This window comes from Hypanus sabinus, chromosome 20 (assembly GCF_030144855.1).
Source record: "Hypanus sabinus isolate sHypSab1 chromosome 20, sHypSab1.hap1, whole genome shotgun sequence".
Classification (NCBI taxonomy): domain Eukaryota; kingdom Metazoa; phylum Chordata; class Chondrichthyes; order Myliobatiformes; family Dasyatidae; genus Hypanus; species Hypanus sabinus.
This window is the reverse complement of record NC_082725.1, coordinates 8,146,660-8,170,175: the sequence shown is the minus strand read 5'-3', so window position 1 is coordinate 8,170,175 and position 23,516 is coordinate 8,146,660. Positions and strand designations below refer to the sequence as shown.

Genomic DNA, 23,516 nt, shown 5'->3' with positions numbered 1-23,516 from the left:
GTCGGTACTATGTGCCATTGTTGTGCTCGTGGACTATTTGTCCCACTCCCATCAGGGAAGAGTCTACACAGCATTCTCAGCAGGACTACTTGACTCAAAATCAGTTACTCCCCCTAAGCCGCCAGGCTGATCAACATCTCCACTCACCCCACCATCACTACATTATCAGAGTTACTGATACTCCTGTATCTTAAAAGTTTGAATAAGTATGGACTTTGTGCAGGAGAATGACGGGAGATTTGAAAGAGGTATATAAAGTTATGAGGGGCATAGGTAGGGTTAATGCAAGCAGTCTTTTCCCGCTGAGGTTGGGTGAACCTAGAACGAGAGATCTTAGGAGAAGTAGAAAGGTGAAATATTCAAGGGAAACATGGGGAGGAACTTTTTTTCTCAGAGGGTGGTACGAGTGTGGAATGAGCTGCCAGAGAAAGTGATAGATGTGGGTTCAATTTCAACATATGAGAGAAGTTTGGATAAGCAAATGGGTGTGAGAGTATGGAGGGTTATGGTCCAGTTGCAGGTTGATGGGACTAGGCAGAGTAATAGTTCAGCATGGACGAGATGGGCTGAAGGGCTTGTTTCTGTGCTGTCGTGTTCTATGACTCTATAATTGGTGACTAATTACATTTCAAGAGAAGGTATGTTTCACTTCATACCATCAGTAGAGGTAGAATTGTCCCCAGAGAAGTCCTGCTGCCTTTGCATTGGGCTTGGTGAACTTGGGGATAAAAGCAATAGGCCAAATGGCCTTTTCTCTATCTATTCCACTACAACTAATTCTGAAAAACAAAATCAATTTTGGTATTGTGTTGGACAAAGGCCAACAGCACCTTACAAAGACTTTCATATAAACTCATTGGCCACTTTGGCTGGCTGGTGGCGTAGTGGCATCAGCGCCGGACTTCGGAGTGAAGGCTCCTAAGTTCGAATCCAGCCGGCTTCCTTGCACGCTTTCCGTCTGTGCTGGGGTGAGCGTCAAGCTAGCAACCCGGCCTCGTAAAAACAAGAAAGCCTGCTAAAAAAACGCCATCACAACAGCGTCCCGATGACTCCACTCAGAGTTAAGGGCTTTCTTCTTCTTCCTCATTGGCCACTTTATTAGGTACACCTGCTCATTAATGCAAATATTTAATCAGCCAATCATGTGGCAGCAACTCAATGTATAAAAGCATGCAGACATGGTCAAGGGAGTCAGTTGGTGTGCAGACCAAACATCAGATTAGGGAAGAAATGTGACCTAACTGAATTTGACCATGGAATGACTGTTGGTGGCAGATAGGGTAATATGAGTATCTCAGAAACTGCTGTTCTGCTGGAATTTTCACACAACAGTCTCTGGTGTTTCCAGAGAATAGTGTGAAAAACAAGAAAAAGACCCAGTAAGCAACAGTTCTGTGGGTAATAACTCAAATAATCATGTGTACAGTGGTGTACAGAAGAGCATCTCTGATTGCACAACACGTTGAACCTTGAAGTGAATGGGCTACAGCAGCAGAAGACCATGAACATACACTCAATGGTCAGTTTATTAGGTCCAAGAGGTATCCTTTACAAATCTGTGCCTACAAAAATTTCAAACAGCAAAGCAACCATCTGTCAAGAATGAAATACAGATGCAATTTTATTTATCACACGTACATTAAAACATACAGTGAAATGCTAAGTTTGCATTAACAACCAACACAGCTAAGGATGGGCTGCAGCAGTTCACAAGTACGGCCATGCGATCCGGCGCCAGCCGAATGTACCCACAGATACTACTACAGGTTGGACCATCAGAGTTTGGAACTCAATCCCAACGTTATCTGAAGAAAGTCTGTATGTCCTTCCCGTGGAATGCATGGGTTTCCTCCCACAGTCCAAAAATGTACTGGTTGGAAGGTGAATTAGTCATTGTAAGTTGTCCTGTAATTAGGGAGAGTTAAATGGGGGGGGGGGAGGGCAGTTTCTGGGGTGGCACAGTTCAAAGGGCTGTGGGGAGCTACTCTGCACTGGATCTCCAACATAAAATTAAATTTTTAAATTCTAAAAATTAACTCCTGATTTTCCTTTAGATATAATCATTCGACCAGCTGTTTTCTTGACACAAATAGGAGCCTTGTGAAACAAAAATTATTTATGCACAGAAACTGGGAGTTGCTGGGCGTCGTGGCTCAGTAAATAAATAAATAGATAGATAGATAGCACCAAGCTATTTTGTCTACGCTTATGTGATGTGACGTACAATTTTGTCTCCATTCAATTGTAATATGTGTATATTATTATTCTGTACTTTATTATTAATTAATATTATTATATTTATTATTATTGCTAAGTGTGTTTTTAAATGTTGCTGTTGTAATAAAATAATTTCCCACTTGGGATCAATGAAATATTATTATTATTATTAGTAGTAGTAGTAGTATAACTTTGTAGTCATTGCTGTTAAAATTAAGCACTTTTCAGCTTTTCTTCTGATGTCGGTGGCCATTTGCTGGTTCTCAGAACAATCACACAAGTCCCCTCCATGACTTATTTTCCTCTGAGCTCTTCCCTTACCCGTGGCCATTAATGCCTCAATGATACTCCAACACCTGATCAGGTAAACACTCGGGTTAATTTACACCAATCAATTAATTCCAGCAATTAATTAATCCACTGGCATGTCTTGTCTACTGTGTCAACAAAGTAGAACAGTCAGATTTTTCACCAAAATGGACAATCACTTTAGTTATTAACTTCTTAGCATTGTGTGTGTGTGTGTGTGTGTGTGTGTGTGTGAGTGCGTGTGTGTGTGAGAGCGTGTGCGTGAGTATGAGTGCGTGTGTGATTGTTAGAATGTCGAAGCAGGCGATACAAAACTGATGAAGAAGTTGGTGACCAAAATGAAATGTATTCACTCTTCACATTGTTCACATTGTTAAGTCAGAGTTTTACTTGATCTTTCCATTTTGACCATAAGACCCAAAGATATAGCAGCGGAATTAGTCTACTCAGCTCTTTGGGTCCACTTCCCCATTCCATCATGGCTGTCTTATTATCCATCTCAATCCCATTCTCCTGCCTTCTCCCCGTAACCTTTCATGCCCTCACTAATCACAAACCTATCAACCTCCGCTTTAAATATACCCAACGACTGGGCCTCCACAGCTATCAATGAAAGTGAATTCCACAGATTCACCGCTCTTTGCCTAAAGAAATTCCTCTTCATCTCTGTTCTAGAGGGACATCCCTCTATTCTGAGAATATGCCATCTGGTCCCAGACGTACCCATCCGCTCCACATCCACTCCATCTAAGACAGGGGTTCCCAACCTTCTTTATGCCATGAACCGAGGGGTCTGTGGACCCCTGTTTGGGAACCCCGGATCTAAGAAGAAGCATCAAAGCAACAACTAACATAAAGCCTGCATCACTCTGCCATTTTGCGTTCTGCACTGCTGTTTAAAAGTTTGCATCTAGCATAGGACATGGTCACAAGCCAGGAAGTAATAAGTTACTGGCCTGTTTGATTGCAATGAAAATTAAAATCTGATCGTGGGTTGTCATCACCCATTTTATGTGAGTGACACAAATTTACCCTAGAGTAAGCACAGGTACAGCAAGAAACTAAAGTAACATTGGATACACTTTTTGCATTTAAAAAAACTGCCAGGTCAGATAATTATATATTTCACAAAAATATGCAGGAGGAATAGTTTTAAATAAACACCAGTCAAATTAAAAGCAACAATCAATCAATCAATCCATCTGTTCATTTCATCCAAATCCTGATTTTGTTCTCTAATCACTTCATCCTTTTGATGTATGAATAACAATTAAAATCATACCTGGTACACCTGGTGGCATTTTCAGATACTTTCCATTAAAATGTTGAATTACTACTTCACATTTCTCAGTGGACTCCATTCTGAATATATAAAAGAAAAAAGGGGGTGAGTGTTACTTCCCTAATACATTGACTGACAACATGCTAATACACTTATTATCCTTGCTTCAGAATATATTATCAGTGGCCACTTTACTAGGTACGCCTGTACACCTGTTTGTTAATGCAAATCAGCTAATCATGTATCAGAAATTCAATGCATAAAAGCATGCAGACATGGTCAAGAGGTTCAGTTGTTGTTCAGACCAAACATCAGAATGGGGAAGAAATGTGATCTAAGTGACTTTGTCTACAGAATGATTATAGGCGCTGGACAGGGTGGTTTGATATATCAGAAACTAGTGATCTCCTGGCATTTTCACACATAAGTCTCCAGAATTTACAGAGAATGGGGTGAAAAAAGCATTCAGTGAGTGGCAGTTCTGTGGGTGAAAATGCTTTGTCTATGAGGGACATCAGTGGCCAGTCTGGTTCAAGCTGACAGAAAGGTGACAGTAACTCAAGTAACCACACGTTACAACAGTGGTGTGCAGAAGAGCATCTCTGAATGCACAACACATTGAACCCTTCAAGTGGGCAGGCTACAGCAGCAGAAGACTACAACCAGTTCCATTGTGGAATTGAATACAAGAGCAAGGATGTCCTTTTGCATTTGTACAGGGCCCTGGTGAGACCACACCTGGAATATTGTGTCCAGTTTTGGTCTCCAGGTTTAAGGAAGGACATTCTGGCAATTGAGGAAGTGCAGCGTAGATTCACTAGGTTGATTCCTGGGATGGCAGGGCTGTCTTATGCAGAGAGATTGGAGAGTTTGGGCTTGTACATGCTGGAATTGAGGAGATTGAGAGGAGATCTGATTGAAACGTTTAAGATAATTAAAGGATTTGATAGGATTGAGGCAGGAAATATGTTCCAGATGTTGGGAGAGTCCAGTACCAGAGGGCATGGATTGAGAATAAGAGGTCAGTTATTTAAAACAGAGTTGAGGAAGAGCTTCTTCTCCCAGAGAGTTGTGGAGGTGTGGAATGCACTGCCTCGGAAGACGGTGGAGGCCAATTCTCTGGATGCTTTCAAGAAGGAGCTGGATAGATATCTGATGGATAGGGGAATCAAGGGATATGGGGACAAGGCAGGGACTGGGTATTGATAGTGAATGATCAGCCATGATCTCAGAATGGCGGTGCAGACTCGAGGGGCCGAATGGTCTACTTCTGCACCTATTGTCTATTGTCATTGGTGTGCCTAATAAAGTGACTACTGAGTGTATGTTCAACCCAGAATGCATCAGTAACGTTTTGTACGAGCTTTTTCTTAAATGAATTATTGCTTTGGAGCAGCAATGCACCTCTGTAACATATTTTTCTAAAATATTCACAATTAATTATTCTATGCTCTCAAGGACAAACTGCATTTGGATTTAAGCACAAGTCTTATTGTCTAACAATCTGCTCTCTAACACTGGCACAAACAAGGTATATCCATTGGGTAAGTCTGAGGTCACTGACCAATCCATCTGCAAAGCAAATCCAGTACAGAGAGATCCCCTGGGTTACATCATGAATTAATCAAATTATTCAACTCTTTTACATGGCCCAGTTTAAAAGGCTGCTGATGCATTTGTAAGAGTTCATAGAAAAATAATAAGGTCATGAAACAAGGGAGGCTTAAAGAGTTCTAAAATAGTTGGGAAGCAGATTGAGCTGGAGCTGGAACTGTATGTAACCTGGATCACTTGGGAGGCTGAAGGGGTGATAGATTGGACATATAGAGAGGTAGTTACACTCAAGGTGCAGGACACAGGAACTGGGTGACAGCCAGGAAGGGGAAAGGGGTTAAGGAGCCAGTGCAGAGTATCCCTGTGGCCATCCCCCTCAACAACAGGTATATCACTTTGGATACAGTCAGGAGGGACGACCTAGCAGAGGAGAGACACAGTGGTCAGGTCTCTGGAACTGAACCTGCCTCTGTGATTCACAAGGGAAGGCAGGGGGGAAGAAGAGAGACACACTGTGGTGATAGGGGTTTGTTAGTTAGGGGAATGGACAGGAGGTTCTGTTTGCAAGAACAAGACTCCTGATTGATATTTTGCCTCCCAGCTGCCAGAGTCCAGGGTATCTCAAATCAGGTCCTCAGCATGCCTAAGTGGGAGGGTGAACAGCCAGAAACCATGGTCCATGTAGGTACCAATGACATGGGTAGGATGAGTGACGAGGTTCTGCATAGGGAGTTCAGGGAGTTAGGTGCTAAGTTAAAGAGCAGGACCTCCAGGTTCTGATTTCAGGATTGCTACCTTTGCCGTGTGCTAATGAGGCTAGAATTAGAAAGATTATACAGTTTATTATATGGCTAAGGAATTGGAGATAGGTGAAAAACCAGAAGAATTTTGATAGGTGTGTGTCCACCTCTATTGTGGGCATGCCTTATGGGTGGCAGATAGTGTGGTAACAGTTGTGTATTTGTTCCCAGCACATCCTTAGGTTGTAGTGGATGTCTAATGAATACGCTGCCACCACTATCGCCTCGCCACTAGGACAACAAGCTGTTTACTGTTTACCCATGTTACACACTACAGGTACTTCACATTATATTCTATTCGCTGATTTGTGATAATATTTTGTTTTATGTGCTGTGTATGATACATGTTTGAGGAGACACCATGGTCCGGAGGAACATTGTTTCATTTGGTTGTATATGTAGTCAAGATGACAATGAACTTGAACTTGATGATGCTATGTCCAAGTTACACTGCATTTCTCATTGCACATAAACACTTGCGCCTTTGCACACATGATAATAAACTCGACTTTAACCTTGATGGAATGAGTTCAATATTGGATCCAGAAGCCTGTGGCATACCCAGGTGAAAAATGAGTGTTGTCCCTCCAACTCACTTTGGGCTTGACCACAGCAGCATTGGAGGTGACCAGCAGAAAGGTCTGAATGGAAGAGGGATGGTGAATTAAAACGGCAGGCAACTTCAAGTTCAGGGTGACTCCTGAAGATTGAATGCAAGTCCTCAGCAAAGCGATCATTTAATGTGCATTTTTTCCTTCAATTTAGAGGTGGTCAAATTGTATGCAAAACAAGAGCTCCTTGTTTAAAAATAAGGAAGCATAGAAAAAGGTGAAATTCCACCTAGTCTTTTGAATTCCCCTTGCTCAAAGGTGGTAGAAGCATTATCTTTGACTATTTTCAGAACTAAAATAGCAAGAGGTTGAATGATTACGGCAGGTGGACAAGATTGTAGAATTGAGATTAAAATACGATCAGTCTGATTTTACTGAATGTCACATTAGGTGTCAGTCGCCAATCCTCTTTATAAATTGTATCACTAGAAGTAACTTGGAATAGGATTTTTGGAGTGGGGCTGGTAAACTCCAATCACAACCTCATTGTAAAATCTATTTATATTCTGGGGAGTTACTACAAATCATGACAAAATGTAATGATTAAAAAAATGCCAAACAACTAGTGCAATGCTATTACAGCTCAGGGTGTTGGAATTCAGAGTTCAATACTGGCGTCATCTGAAAGGAGTTTATACATTCTTTTCTGTGAACATATGAGTTTCCTCCAGTTGCACTGGTTTCCTCCCACAGTCTAAAGAAATATCAGTTAGTAGGTTAATTGGTCACCGTTTAATAGGTGGTTGTTGTGCAGTGTGGCCTATTTGGTTGGAGGGGGCCAGTTCCGTGCTGTTTCTCTAAAATAAAATAATAAAAACTTAAGACAAAGGAGCAGAATTAGGCCATTCGGTCCACTGAGTCTTCTCCATCATTCTGTCACTGCTGAGTTTGATTAGTTAAACAGAATTTCTCCAAAAGCTTAAAACCTTTTTTTTGAATTTTACAAAGACTGGAGGTAAATTAACATGAGATTAGATTTCTGGCCACCCAACTGCAAAGTCTTCCTTCACAGGAAGCTTGGTGACAGGGTGTAGACTGTTTTCACACTGCATCTCTGATTTATGCTGAATTCATCATCGACAATTATGAAACTGTGCAGAAATTCAAACCACGAGCGTGTCATTGGCAATACTAATGCATACATTCAAATGAGATTTGCAAATGGAAAGCAAATCTCTCAAAAAGTCAGTACATTCTTACTTCATGAAGTGTTGAAAGTCCAACTAATTCACCATGATCTAACATTAGACATTGAAGATAATACACTCTGTATCCACGTTATTAAGTACTCCTTTACACCTGCTCATTAACGTAAATATCTAATCAGCCAATCATTTGACAGTAACTCAATGCATGGCCAATGCAGACATGGCCAAAAGGTTCAACTGTTGTTCACACCAAACATCAGAATGGGGAATAAGTGTGCCCTAAGTGACTCTGGCTGCAGAATGATTGTTGGTGCCAGATGGGGTGGATTGAGTATCTCAGGAACTGCAGATCTCCTGGGATTTTCACACACACACAACAGTCTCTAAAGTTTACAGAGAATGCTACAAAAAAAACAAAAAAAAAATCGAGTGAGCAGCAGTTCTGTGGGCAACACATTTTGTTAATGAGAGAGGACACAGGAGAATGACCGGACAGGTTCGAGCTAACAGGAAAGCAACAGTAACTCAAATAAAACACATCACAGTAGTAGTGTGCCGAAGAGCATCTCTGAACACACAACACATCGAACTTTGAAGTGGATGGGCTACGGAAACAGAGGATCACAAACATACAATCATATACCTAATAAAGCTGTCACTGAGTGTACATTGTAATGAAGACAATTAAAATTACAATTACTGATAAAACCATTGAGCTGCAATCAGCTGTGGACATAACATTAACACAACTCGTCCATTCACCATTTTAGCAAAGTATTTAAAATGCATTACTACTTCATTAAAGTAATCAACAGAGGAATACTACACTTGGGAAATATTTGATATTACACTTTGAATTCAGTGATCATTATTCTTAGGATCATAAATAGCTGGTAGGAAAATTGGGGCAGGTGTGAATTTTACTGAACAGAAACATGACTGATGTGATCAGCATTTTCCTATTCTCAGGCTGTTCCCTGGGACTGAGTCATAGAGTCACAGAACACTCAGCATAGACACAGGCCATTTGGCCCATTTAGTCGATGCTGTTTGGTCCCATCAATCTGTAACTTGATCATAGCCCTCTATACCCTTCCCATTTATGTACCTATTCAAATCTCTCTGAAATGCTGAAATTGAACCCACATCCACTTCTGCTGGCTGCAAATTCCACACTCTCAACACCCTGTGAGTGATGAAATTCCCCCTCTTCTGCCCCCTTAAACATTTCACCTTTCACTCTTAACCCAGGACCTCTAGTCCTAATCTCACCCCACCACGCTAGAAAAAGCCTGCTTACATTTACCCTATCTATACCCTTCACAACTTCGTATATCTCTATCAAATCTCCCCTCATTCTCATACGCTTCAGGCAATAAAGTCCGACCCTATCCAAACTTTAACTATAATTCAGGTCAGGACTTCATTCTCCTATTCTCGGGCACTGATAACTTGCTTCCACTACAGTTGTCTGCCTTCCAAGTTGGCTAATTGGGGGCACGATAGTGTAGCAGTCAGAACTGTGCTTTACGGTACCAGTGGCCTGGTTTCAATTCCCAGCACTGCCTGTTTGGCGTGAAGGAGAGAATGTCATTATTTATTCAATGTGACAGTGAAGTCGTACTACTGAAGATGGATACCAGGAGGGAAAGACATGTGCCTTTTGGATTTTGTTAGACTGAAGCGATCATTCCCCAATTTAGAGAAATGATTGAAGACACTTCATAAGATTAAGAGATGAATTCTAAACCTAAATACTGCTTTTATATCCTCCATATCTGCTGCTATGTCTTATGGCCTTACTCAGAGACACACAAACTCACTCCATTCAAATGCCTTGTAGTTTTTCTGCTTTGCTATACAATTCTGCATCTTCACAATACCATGGATATTCTATTCATTCCACTAACCACAAAAGGTGTCCCAAAGGGTTCACCTTTTACAAAGGATGATCCTCTTGGCCTCCATTCGGGCAAAAGCTGCAAGGAGCAAGAGGAAAGCCACCTTCCAAGTATATCCTTTAGACGAGATCATGTGGAACTACTTGGTAGACAGATCCCTCTCAGCCTCACCCTTCCCATGAGAGCACGTATGATCTACAATCTTCCAGGTACAAATGCTATTGATGTTTAGATTTAATTAATACCATAAGACTATAAGACAAAAGAGCAGTACTAGGGCATTGGGCCTACCAAGTCCGCTTCATCATTCCATCTTGGGTGATTTAATTTCCCTCTCAACCCCATTCTCTTGTCTTCTCCACATAATGTTTGAATAATCCAGAACCTATCAATCTTTAAATATAGTCGATGACTTGGACTCCACAGCCATTTGTGCAATGAAATTCCGCAGATACATTACCCTCTGTCTAAAGAAATTCCTCCTTATCTCTGTTCTAAAGTGACATTCTCACACTCTGAGGCTGTGCCCTCTGGTCCTACATCCACTCCATCTAGACTTTTCAATGATTGATTAAAAAATTAAGAGATATGTGGTTAAAAGATTAAGAGATATGTGTCAATGATGTGCCATTTTTATATGGCTATTGTGGAAGCAGTAGACAAAATTGACTCTCTTTTGCACTGGCAAAAAAAAACCTGTTAAGTGTGGAAAATCTGAACTGCGAGAGCAAGCTGGAAGCACTTAGCCAGTCAGGGAGCAAGAATGGAGAGAAATAGGAGATGACATGTTGATACCTCCTTCTTCTCCAGCCCTTTACTTTCTTCTGCACCTCTCATCACCCAGCTTCTCACTTCATCCCTCACCCTTCTCCCCAACCCGCTTGGCTTCACCAATCACCATCTAGCTTGTACTCCTTCCCCTCCCCATGCCTTCTTATTCTGGCAACTTCATATGCCTTTTCTAGGCATGATAAAGGGTCTTGACCTGAAACGTTGACTGTTTATTCTTCTTCACAGATGCTGCTGAGTTCCTCCAGCATTTTGTTTATTACTTATTTATTTATAGAGATAGATCACAGAAAAGGCCTTTCCGGCCCTTTGAGCAATGCTGCCCAGTAATCCTCTGATTTAATCCTAGCCTGATCATGGGATGATTTACAATGACCAATTAACCTATCAACCAGTAGGTCATTTGACTGTGGGAGGAAATCAGAGGACCCAAAGGAAACCTGCGCGGTCATGTGAAAATTGTATAAACTCCTTATTCTAGCAGCAGGAATTGAGCCCAGGTTGCCTGTACTGTAAAGCGCTAACCACTATGCTACTGTGCCACATGCCAGCGTTCTCTGCTTTCAAGTCTTCATCTGTGCGCTGGGTATCAGGATGATAGCCTGGGTGATTGAGAAATGACTTGATGTAAGACCATAAGATACAGGAGCAGAAGTAGGCCAATCAGCCCAGCGTGCCTGCTCCACCAATCAATCATGGGCTGATCCAATTCTTCCAGTCATCCCCACTCCCCTGCCTTCTCCCCATACCCTTTGATGCCCTGGCTAATTAAGAACCTATCTATCTCTGCCTTAAATCCACCCAGTGACTTGGCCTGCGCAGCCACTCGTGGCAACAAATTCCACAGATTTACCACCCTCTGACTAAAGTAAAGTACAATATGAAAAGGAGTATTGATCGAGTGGATTATCAGAGACGTTTGTCCAGGGTGGAAATAACTAAAATGAGGGGGCAGAGTTTTAAGGTGATTGGAGGAAAGTACAGGATGGATGTCAGAGGTATATATTTCAGACAGCGTGGTGTGTGCATGGAACACACTGCCAGGCGGGGTGGTAGACACAGGAACATTAAGAAACTCTTAGATAGGCACATGGATGATAGCAATGTGGACCGCTACAGTATATAGAAAAGAAGAATTATTAAAAGGTTGGCACAACATCACGGCCAAAGATGCTGTGCTGTTCAATAAACCACCAGCTTCTAAGGAGGACATGGGACAGTAAGTGATTACAAGGAACGTAGTCTGAAAGTTGAAGCCTGACGGCTGAAGGCCTGAGACCAGTCCCGGAGTTGGAGGGCTGAATGTAAAGAAAGAGGCCTGAACAACTGGTGTCCTGTCACACTCACCTCAATAATAAGCAAATGCTTTGAAAGGCTGATCAAGGATTACATCTGCAGCTTGCTACCACCCAAACTGGATCCCCTACAATTCACCTACCCATACAACTTATTTGCAGATAACACAATAGCCACTGCTCTACATACCATCCTTACATATCTGGAGAAGAAGTATGTTTATGTGAGAATGCTGTTCTTGGACTACAGTTCAGCATTCATCACCATTATTCTCTCCAGGCTCAACAGGAAGCTCAGAGACCTCAGCCTTGACCCTGTTTTGTGCAGCTGGATCCTGGACTTCCTGTCAGACCGCTGGCAGGTGGTAAGAACGGGCTCCCTCATTTCCACCCCTCTGTCTCTCAATACAGGAACCCCTCAGGACTGTATACAAAGTCCTCTCCTTTACTCCATATATACCCATGACTGTGTCGCCACCCACAGCTCTAATCTGCTGATTAAATTTACTGACAACACTCTACTGATTGGCCTCATCTCAAACAATAACGAGGTGGCCTGCAGGGAAGAAGTCATCTCTCTGACACAGTGGTGTCAAGAAAACAACCTCTCCCACAATGCTGCAAAAACAAAGGAGCTGGTTGTGGATTATAGGAGAAATGGAGATGGGCTAACCCCTACTGACATCACTGGATCTGGGTGTGGTGAACTATGTGCCTGTCGGGACACGCCCCTGCTGACTGCTCCTGTGGCTCCTCCCACAGGCCCCTGTATAAAGGAGACCTGCGGCCTGACGCTCGGCCTCAGTCTCCAGGACATAGTATGATAGACACTCACTCCTGGTTCCTTCTTCCAGTCAATAAAAGCCGATATCTCGCCTACGTCTCAGTGTGAGTTATTGATGGTGCATCACTGGGTTGACAGGGTAAACAGCTTTAAGCTTCTTGGCATCCACATCACCGAAGACCTCAAGTGGTCTGTACACACCAGCTGTGTAGTGAATAAGCACAACAGTGCCTCTTTCACCTCAGATGGTTGAGGAAGTTTGGTATGGGCCCCCAGATCCTAAGAACTTTCTACAGGGGCACAATTGAGAGCATCCTGACTGGCTGCATCACTGCCTGGTATGGGAACTGTACCTCCTTCAATCGCAGGACTCTGCAGAGAGTGGTGCGGACAGCCCAGCGCATCTGGAGATGTGAACTTCACACGATTCAGGACACTTACAAAGAAAAGGGCCTGAAGGATCATTGGGGTCTCGAGTCAGCCCAACCACAATCTACTCCAGCTGTTACCATCCGGGAAACGGTACTGCAGCATAAAAGCCAGGACCAACAGGCTCCGGGACAGCTTCTTCCACCAGGCCATCAGACTGATGAACTCACGCTGATTTGAGTGTATCTCTATGTTACGTTGACTGTTCTATTTATTATAAATGACTATGATTGCACATTGCACATTTAGACAGAGAGTTTTTACTCCTCGTGTTTGTGAAGGGTGTAAGAAATAAAGTCAATTCAATTCAAAATCTAATTTGAAAGAGGCTTGCTTTGTTGCTTGTTATGCTCACTTTTGTTCTGTTCTGTGTTCTTCTGCCGAGCGCCGTGGGCAAGCTGTGTCAGCACCGGAATGTGCAGCAACACTTGTGGGCTGTCCCCAGCACATCCTTGGGTGTGCTGGTTGTCAATGCAAACAGCGCAGTTCACTGTACGTGCGATAAATAAATCTGAAGCTCAGTCTTGCACTCTCTTCATCATCCTGCTAAATGGTGCAGAGATCTGACCTTGCACCACCCAGCCCCTCAAGCTTGCCTTGTCATTTAATGAGATCATTATTGATCTGATCGTAACCTGATTCTCAAAGTCTTCACTCTGTCAGAATCAGGTTACAGTCAGATCAATCAAAAGTCAGGAGGTTATTTTGCGACTTTAAAAACTCTGTTAAGGCCACATCTGGAGAATTGTATCCAGTTCTGGTCACCTCACTAGAGGAAGGATTTTGAGGCTTCAGAGAGGCTTCAGCTATAATAGTATTGAATGGCAGAACAGGCGCGATGGGCCAGTTGGCCTATTCCTGCACCTATTCCTTATGTTCAGAGAGGGAATGTGCTAACACAAAAGGCTGGATGAATTTAGATTGTTTTCTGTGGAGGGTCAGAGGCTGAGGGGAGATTTGACAGATGTTTACACAATTATGAGAGGCACAGACAGAGTTGGACAGAGGGCATCCGTTTCCCAGGGTTGAAATGTCCAATACCAGAGGGCAGACATTGAAAGTGAGAGGGGTGATGTGAGGGGTAAGTTTTTTTTTAAACTCAGAGAGCCACGGATGCTTGGAATGCACTGCCAGGGTATGGTTGTAGACGGAAATACATGAGGGGCTTTTAAGAGATGGTTGGATAGGCACATAGATAGAAGGAAGATGGAGGAATATGGAGGTAGGAGGGATCAGTGTTTGGGTGTTTTTGATTTGCTGTTTGCTGGTTCAGCACCACATTCTGGGCCAAATGGTCTATACTCTTCTACGTTGTAAATGAGAAAGCAGATTTGAGGGGCTAGATTTTCCTAATTGATATGTTCATAATCTGATGCGTGCTTAACCCACTGCTCGATTCTCTATGTTAAGAACAGCTCAAACACCACTTATAAATGTGCAGGTGACACCTGGCTCAGCAGTGACGAGGAGGCTTACAGGAGTGAGGTAGATCAGCTGGCTGAGTGGTGACACTACAAGAAGCTCACACTCAACATCAGGAAGACCACGGAACTGATTCTGGACTTTGGGAAGGAGAAGTCTGGATAACAGGCATCAGCCTCCATTGAAGGGTTGGCATGGAAAGAGTGAGCAGCTTCACGCATCTCAGTAGATCCATCCTGGCCCCAACATATTGATGCAATTACCTCAAAGATGGCAGCAAATTTCTACGGATGTACCATGGAAAATGCTCTGGCAGGTTGCATCACCGTTTGGTATGGAGGGAACTCTGCAGAGGATTGGGAAAAGCTGCAGAGGGTTGCAACCTCAGCCAGCTCCATCACGGGAAACAGCCTCCATACCATCGTAGATGTTCATAAAGGCAGTGCCTCAAAAAGTCAGCATCCATTATTCAGGACCTCCACCACCCAAGACATCCCCTCTTCTCATTGCTACCAACAGGGAGGAGGTACAGGAGCCTGAAGACACACACTCAACAGCTTAGGAACAATTTCTGCCCCTCTGCCATCAGATTTCTGAGCGGACAATGAATCCATGAATAATACCTCTCCATCCCTCCTCTCTTTTTGGACTGCTTATTTATTTTAATATTTCTTATTCTAACATAAAATATTTTTTTGTCTGTGCAGTGTACTGCTTTTGTAAAACAAGTTTATTGACATATATCAGTGACAATAAACCTGATTCTGGTTTGGATTCTGAGCAGAGTCCTGCAGACACCTAACTTTGCACAATCTAGCCCCTCAAGCATGCATTGACATTTAATGAGCTCGTGATCGATCTGAATTTTAACCAATTCTCAAAGCCTTCACTTTGTGAGAATTAGGTTTGAATCAGATCAATCATGGCCTTTTAAAATGTCAACGCAGGCTTGAAGGGCTAGATTTTCCTAACCTGATGCATGCTTCGCCCATTGCTCTGCTCTCCCTCTGCACTCACAACTGTGCAGCTCAGCTCATGGACAATCGATAAGTGTGCAAATGACACTACTGTTGGTAAAATCTCAGGTAGTGATGACGAGGTGTACAGGATTGAGATAGATCAGCTGGTTAACTGGGTGTCACGACAATAACCTCACACTTAATTTCAGTACCAAGGAATTGACTGTGGACTTTAGTGAGGGGAACACACACCTCTTTGGGGGGGGGGGGGTGCGGTTTCAGCGTGGAAAGGAAGAGCAGCTTCAAATTCCCGAGTGTTAACATCTCCAAGGATCTGTCCTGGGCCCTACAATCAGGAAGGATGCCAGAGGCTTTATTTTGTCATGAGTTTGAGGAGGTTTGGTATGTCACCAAAGACTTCTGCAATTTTCTATAGGTGTGCAGTGGTGAGTATTCTAATGGGTTGTATCATAGAGTGATGTGAAGCCTTCATTGCACCAGATTGCACGAGGTGACATAAGCCTCATCTAGCTCACTCATGGGCACAACTGTCCCTACCATCAAGGACACCTTCAGGAGGTGGTTCCTCAAGAAGATGGTGCCCATCATTGAAGATCAAATCTAAATTGAAGTTTCAAAGACAGATCGAGTTAATATTTCTTACCACGGACTCGTAATAATATTTGTTACTGAACTCAAGTTTCAGTAGCTATTTAACATCTGGATCTATGCCATGTAAATGCAAATATTTGCTAGCTGTTAGATACAAGTGAACAGATCAGTGGGTAAAATTTCAGGTATACACATCTTTAACAAGTAAATTTATTATCAAAGTACCAATATGTCATACATACTAACTTCAGATCCATTTTCTTACAAGTATTTACAGGGAAAATAGAATTTAGAAAAAAGCTATACATAAACAGAAAAGACTGACAAACAACTAACATTTCAATGAGGTCAAACTACAAATAAATTTGTTTATTTGTATATTGAGAACATGAGATGAAAAAAGAATCCTTGTACATGAGTCTTAGGCCATAGGATCCGTTCAGAGTTGAAATGAGTGAAGTTATTCCATTTGGTTAGGGAGTCTGATGGTTGAGCGGTATTAACTGTTCCTGAACCTGGTGGTGTGAGTCCTGAGGCTCCTGTACCCCTTGCCTGATGATAATAATGAGAAGAGAGCATTACCTGAGTGACGGGGATCTTTGATGATGGACGCTGCTTCCTCGTGGCTGCTCCACGTAAATGTACTCATTGGTGGAAAGGGTTTTGCCTCTGGCAGACTGAGCTACAGCCTTCGCCATTCACACCAGGCCACGATGCAACCTGTTTGGATACTCTCCACTGTGCATCTATAGAAGTCAATCTATCTGTTAACCAATGTCAATGTTTTAAAAAGTTATTTGTTTATTGAGCTGCAGCGCAGAATATGCAGAACAGGCCCTTCCAGCCCTTTCAGCCTTATTGTCCAGCAACCCCTGATTTAACCCAAGCCCAATCACAGGACAATTTACAATGATCAATTATGCTATCAACTGGTACATCTTTGAAGTGTGCGAGGAAGCCGGAGGACCCGCAGTACCCTATGCGGTTACGGGGAGAACGTACAAACACCGTTTCCAGACGAATTGAACCCAGGTTGCTGGTATTGTAAAGTGTTGTGCTAACGACTTCATTACCATGCAACCAAGTGCTGTCTTGTAGGAGAGCCCCAAGACAACTTCTGCCCTTCTGATAACCAGACCACAGTAAGAAATGGTCACCTTTTAAGTCAAGGACATAGATAGGAAGATAAGTGTATCTAATAGGCAAATCATGTGGCTGTCACCACCACGGATTTAGAATTGCAGTAGGTACGGCAATTGCGCTTGTGAATTTGCACGTGTCAGCTAATTATTATTTAATCCTGATAGTATTTAACTCCATACTTGTCATCGTAGTTCTTGTCGAGATTTGGACAGAGCACAGCAACGCTTCACTGTTGTTTTGCATTTGGCCTTCCCTGAGGTATTGGACTTCCAAGTCAACTGACTCTGAAGGCTAACAGTATTCGTTTAATGTTTAGATAGTCTTCTCAGCCGACAGTAAAGGCTTTGTTTTCCTTTTGAGAGTTTTAGTTAACGGCCCTGTTTGGCCTCTTGTTTACTGTTTTACTTTCCCTTTAACACTGTTCGTAGTAAAGTCTGTGAACTATCGACCTGCTTCAGTGTCACTCACTTTGCACTTGGGCCATATCTGAATCAGGTAACAGCAAGTCTCAACCAACAAAGATGGACCCAGCAGACAGACTGGCCATGAGGTTCATTGCTTAGGTAGGAAACAAGCTACAGGCAATGGAACCAGTTCTCAGTGAAGTTACGGAGGCAATGAGGCAGATAACCTCATGCCGACAAGCCCTGGAGGAATGGCAACCCTGGCTGTAGGAGGCAGAGCATCCATTCTTGGTCTAGACAGATCACAAGAACCTCTCCTATAGTCAAGCCCAGTGGGCTCTCTTCTTCACACGGTTCAATTTCATCCTCACTATCATCCCGGCAGCAAGAATACACAGGCTGACGTTCTCTCCCGGCAGTTCGATGGATCCGAGGACAATGCTGATCCAGAGCCCATTCTTCCTCGCTCGTGTATTGCTGCTCCGGTGATCCGGGGAATAGAAGCGGAGGTCCTCCCAACAGACTGTTTGTCCCTGCTGCGGAGAATTCCAAAGTGCTGAAATGGAGTCACTCCTCCCGTCTGGCTGGACATCCGGGAATTCAACGGACTCAGGAGTTTATAAGGAGACAATTTTGGTGGCCATCTATGTCCCAGGGTGTCCACGACTTTCTATCGGCCTGTCCCACCTGCGCTCGGAACAAGACATCACGCCAGCGTCCTGGGGGTCTGTTATGTCCACTGCCTGTGCCCCACTGCCTCTGGTCCCACCTCTCGGTAGATTTCATTACTGGTCTGCCCCTGTCTAATGGAAACACAACCATTTTGGTCGTTGTGGATCAATTTTCCAAGGCTGCCCACTTCATTGCCCTCCCCAAGGTCCCATTGGCTCGTGAGACTGCCACACCCATGGTTCAACATGTGTTCAGGCTCCATGGCTTTCCTCAAGACAGTGTCTGATCGTGGACCACTGTTCATTTCCCACTTTTGGAAGGCTTTCAGCTCTTTTATAGGAGCCACAGCCACCTTCTCGTCTGGCTTCCACCCCCAATCTAATGGCCAGATTGAGAGAGTGAACCAGGAGTTGGAGACAACCTTGCGCTGACTTGCCTCCTCCAACCCCACGTTCTGGAGCTCCCAATTGGTTTGGGCAGAGATCATCCACAATAACCTCCAGTAGTTGTCCACCGGTATGTCTCCCTTTGAATGCCAGAAGGGATTCCAGTCCCTGCTCTTCCCTGATCAGGAGATTGACGTAGGAGTTCCTGCTGCTGAACAGCTGATCCAGCGCTACAAGCGCACCTGGGGACAAGCCAGGGCTTCTCTTCTGCGCGCCCAGAAACAGCATTCCCGGCTGGCTGATCGGTTCCATTGACAGGAATGGCCATTCAAGCTAAGGGAGGAGGTCTGAGTGGCATCCAGGGATCTTCCCCGGAACGTCGAGGATCGGAAATTGGAACCATGCTACATGGGACCGTTTGTAGAGGGAAAGGCTGTCAACAAGGTGTTATATAGATGGTGTCTACCAGCATCACTGAAGATCCACCCAGTATTCCATGTTTCCCAGCTCAAGCCAGTTACAACCTCTCCCCTGGCCCCGGTCACCCCACTTCCCCCTCCTCCCCGCCTGGTAGATGGTTCCTTTGCCTGTACTGTGTGGCATCTGCTGGCACCTCTAAGGTTCAGTACCTTGTGGACTGGGAATGGTATAGCCCAGAAGAATGTCCAGGCGAAGGACATCTTGGACAAGTTGCTGATCCAGCAGAGACAGTGGCTCCTCAGGGGCTGCGTCTAGAGAGGGGGGGTCCCTGTCACAACCATGGATTTGGCAGTGCAGTAGATATGGAATTGCGCTTGTGAATTTGCACGTGTCAGGCTAGCTATTATTTAATCGTGATAGTATTTAACTCTATACTTGTTGTCATAGTGCTTGTCGAGACTCGGACAGAGCATGGCAATGTTTCGCTGCCATTTTGCATTTGGCCTTCCCTGAGGTATTGGGCTTTCAAGTCAACTGACTCCGCAGTCTAGCAGTATTCGTTTAACTTTTAGATGTTCTTTTCAGCTGCAGTGTAGGCTTCGTTTTCCTTTTGAGAGTTCTAGTTAACGGCCCTATTTGGCCTAGTGTTTATTGTTTTATTTTCCCTTTAACACTGTTCATAGTAAAGTCTGTGAACTATCAACCTGCTTCAATGTCTCTCACTCTGCACTTGGGCCATACCTAAACCTGGAAACAGTGGCGGCAACTCACTGCATAAAAGCATGCAGACATGGTCAAGAGATTCAGTTGTTGTTCACACCAAATATCAGAACAGGGAAGAAATGTGATCCAAGTGTCTTTGCCCATGGAATAAATGTTGGTGCCAGACAGGGTGGTTTGAGTATCTCAGAAACTGCTGAATTCCTGGGATTTTCATACACAACTGCCTCTAGAGTTTACAGAGAATGGTGCAAAAAAAAAGAAAAAAAATCCAGTAAGCAGCTGCTCTGTGAGCAGAAGCAACTTGTTAACGAGAGAGGCCAGAGGAGAATGGCCAAGCTGGTTCAAGCTGACAGGAAGGCAACAGTAACTCAAATGACCACACATTACAACAGTGGTGTGCAGAAGCGCAAACTTGAACACACAACACGTTGAATCTTGAATTTGATGGCCTACAGCAGCAGAAGATCACAAACATACATTTAGTGGTCACTTTATTAGGTACAGGAGGTACCTTCTAAAGTGGCCACTGAGTGTTTGTTTCTCTAAGTACTGAATTCTGAACTTCTAAAATAGAATATCGTACATAAGCTCCTTTAACTAGACGGTTTTTCAGAAGTTTAACTATATAATGTCAATTGTCAAGTGTTGAATGAAGAAAGCCTTGATTTTCAACTAGAATTTCTCAATTAGTTGATCTCAAATTCCAGCAGATGTTATCAGTATTGTGGTACATGTTTGGCTTTAAGTTAAGTGAAAACATACCGGCCCCAGCGCAGGGGCACAGCAGAAAGAATGGAACATTGTTTGTTATTCACATTTCATGTGGTGCTCAGTTGCCACAACTGGACTCTTTGTTCCTTTGTACTATTCAGAATGTTATGGAACCTTGCTATTATATAATTCTGGCAAGCTAACATGCTTTTAACTATCTGTGTACAAAAATCTTATATTGACTCGACTATGTGCAAAATACCTTGGAGCCCCTTTAGACTAGGTTCTATATTTCCACAACAAACACTTCAATTACAAAATACAATTACAATATGAGTTGAACTCTGGCCCAGATTCTTTCTTAGTTTTGTTGGCATTCAGTTGAAATGCTGGTGAATGCGGAAGTTCCAAATGTTACTCTTTGTTGGCAATTTCCTGACAATGTTCTGCAGATAATTTTCATGCAGTCCAGTAGTATAGGGATTCATCTTTCTGAATGCTGAAGAGCTGGTTCTCAGATCAGAAGCCAGGTAAGATTTGGTTGAGGACTGGGAATTGAGGATTTGAATCAGCATTGTCTGGCCATGGTGCGTCTAGCATTCCTTAATTGTGATTCTCCGAGTTTCTCCAAGGATTGTCATCTTGTCGCGGTGGAGGGTGCCGAGCACTCCTGAGATCCAGAGAGCAGTGCTGTGAGTTTAGCCATTAACGCAGCCCTGGTGGTAAGGTCACGGGGAAAGTTCCAGACAAACAGTGATCCAACTAGACCTCAACAGCGGAGCTGGCAGAAGATGACGGCGCATCACAATGCCAGTAAAGGCAGAGGAAGGCCGCATCAGTGAAGGTTCCCCAGTCATCTTGTATTCCATGCCTCTAGACCAGTGGTTCCCAATGTGGGGCATATGCCCCACAGGGGGGTAATTTGATTTTTAAGGGGGACAATTCGAGAATGAGTTATTAACAGTGAATTTTTTCTAGTAAGTCTGTGTGAGTATGATGGTGTGTACGAGTTAATACATATGTGTATATCCAGTATGCATACATAAAAATACTTGTGTGTTATGTACATGTGTAATTGCGTATGTACTGTATATATAGTGTATCACCATCATTACAACCATCAAATGGCTTTCATAATTAAATTAATGAATTGACTGATGTAGGAAGGAACGAATGAACAAGTCCAAACACGTAAGAAACTCGTACGAGGTCGCGCCAATGCTGCTTTTTGCAGTAGCTTTCGGTTCTTGGTGGTGTGAAGGTGTGTACATTGCGTCATTTCTTTTAAACGGTGTATCTGTCTTTGTATGCTGTAGAAACGAATCGGCATTGTTTTATTTATTTATTATTATTATCATTATTTTAATATCACTTCATGTTCTTTTTTTTTACAATTTCTTAGTAATTTCTTCCTCAGAACTTTAACTGTCCTTTGGTTCTTTTATTTTTCTCTTTCATGAATGCCATGTTCTTTGGAAGCTTGTTTAAACCAAGTTAATGGTCTTTTAAGCTTCCTCCAGGTGAATAGGAGTTCACTTTTTGAATAATAAGAATTATGTATCACCACAGGGGGCATCAGGATTTTAGAGGTGATTAGGTGGGGCATGGCCAAAAAAAGATTGGGAACCACTGCTCTGGACCCTGACCCCAATCTGTGTGGTGGCTGCCCGTGCATCAGTTTTCACACATCAAACAAAGTCACACACTGGCATTCTCCACCTTACAACCCCCAGGACAACATCATACTCGACTTGAGTGATCACACTACCGCCACTATCTGTAATTACTTGAGCTTGGATTTGACATTTGTAATAAATTAAAACTCTAGCCAGTCCTCTTAATTTGATTCTTTAAAAATTCTAATCTTAAAATGTATTGATTTGTTTTTTGGCAAAACCTTGATAGCTTTAACAGCCATGCTGCTGGTTAAAAGTCTTCAGAGCTGGGATTCTATAGTCCACCCCATTCTCCTTGTTACATTTTCAAGGCCCCAGGGGTTCGACTACCTGGCTGAGCAGAGCCTCTGGAGAAGGCAAGTTTAAGGAACAAAGAAGACAGACAGTCAAGTCAGGCATTAAGCCCAAATGAGGAAAAGCTGAGACAGACACCGAGTCCATGAGTACTTCCAAAATTTTTTCAACATATTGTGCCATTTTGTTTATTTCTGTGTTGTCAGCTTTCCCAGGATGGAGGGAAACCATTAGAATGTCACTTCAAATAACACATTAGAATGAAAAAAACATAAAAGCAGTGAGTCACATGGGCTAATGCACTATGAAATAAGCTACTACCAAATCACGAGTGATGCATTTAATTAGGTTGAGAAGTACAAAGACAATGAACTGACTGGTCAATTCATTCTACTGTCTACCTTAAAACTTTCCATTACTTGGTATTTACCTTGCATCTCAGAGAAGATAAAGATTTAAAGATTAGCTTTATTTGTCACTTTGACATTGAAACATCTACATTGCTAGGACTCGCAAATCACTAACAGGACCACTTTCCCCCACAACACCACTCCACCCCACCAACATACACACAGGAGTTCACTGGTTCAACGGAGCAAAAAAAAAGAGTCAACCAGCTGCAGCCTTCAGCTGGCGGGTCAGACCTACCACAGGAGGAAAGGGCTGTCAGAAGGAGGCTTAGGGACGTGCAGAAAGGCTGGGTTGCAATGAATGGATCTGACATCTGCTTTGTCCTCTGTAAGAATGACCGATTTCATTACCTTACTCTATAACAGCCTTTTGTGAGTAGTCCACTGCTGGAAACACGGTCTGTCATTCTTAAAGGAATGGAAACGCTCAGTATCCACTTTATTAAGTACCTAATAAAGTGGACACTGGGAATATGTTCATGGTCTTCTGCTGCTATAGCCCATTCACTTCAAGGTTTGACATGTTATGTGTTCAGAGATAATCGTCTGCACACATCCGTGGTAA

The 23,516-nt window shown here is 43.2% G+C and overlaps 1 protein-coding gene across 7 annotated transcripts in view; it reads right to left on the bottom strand.

Moving 5' to 3' along the window:
• The window catches only part of rbms3 (RNA binding motif, single stranded interacting protein), a 1,202,299-nt gene that overhangs the window by 186,596 nt on the left and 992,187 nt on the right, over positions 1–23,516 (bottom strand). For all 7 annotated transcript variants that reach the window (XM_059945024.1, XM_059945027.1, XM_059945025.1 and 4 more), the window contains one exon: positions 3,809–3,888. In XM_059945024.1, the coding sequence (XP_059801007.1) occupies positions 3,809–3,888 (80 nt within the window). The remainder of the gene's footprint in view (positions 1–3,808; positions 3,889–23,516) is intronic.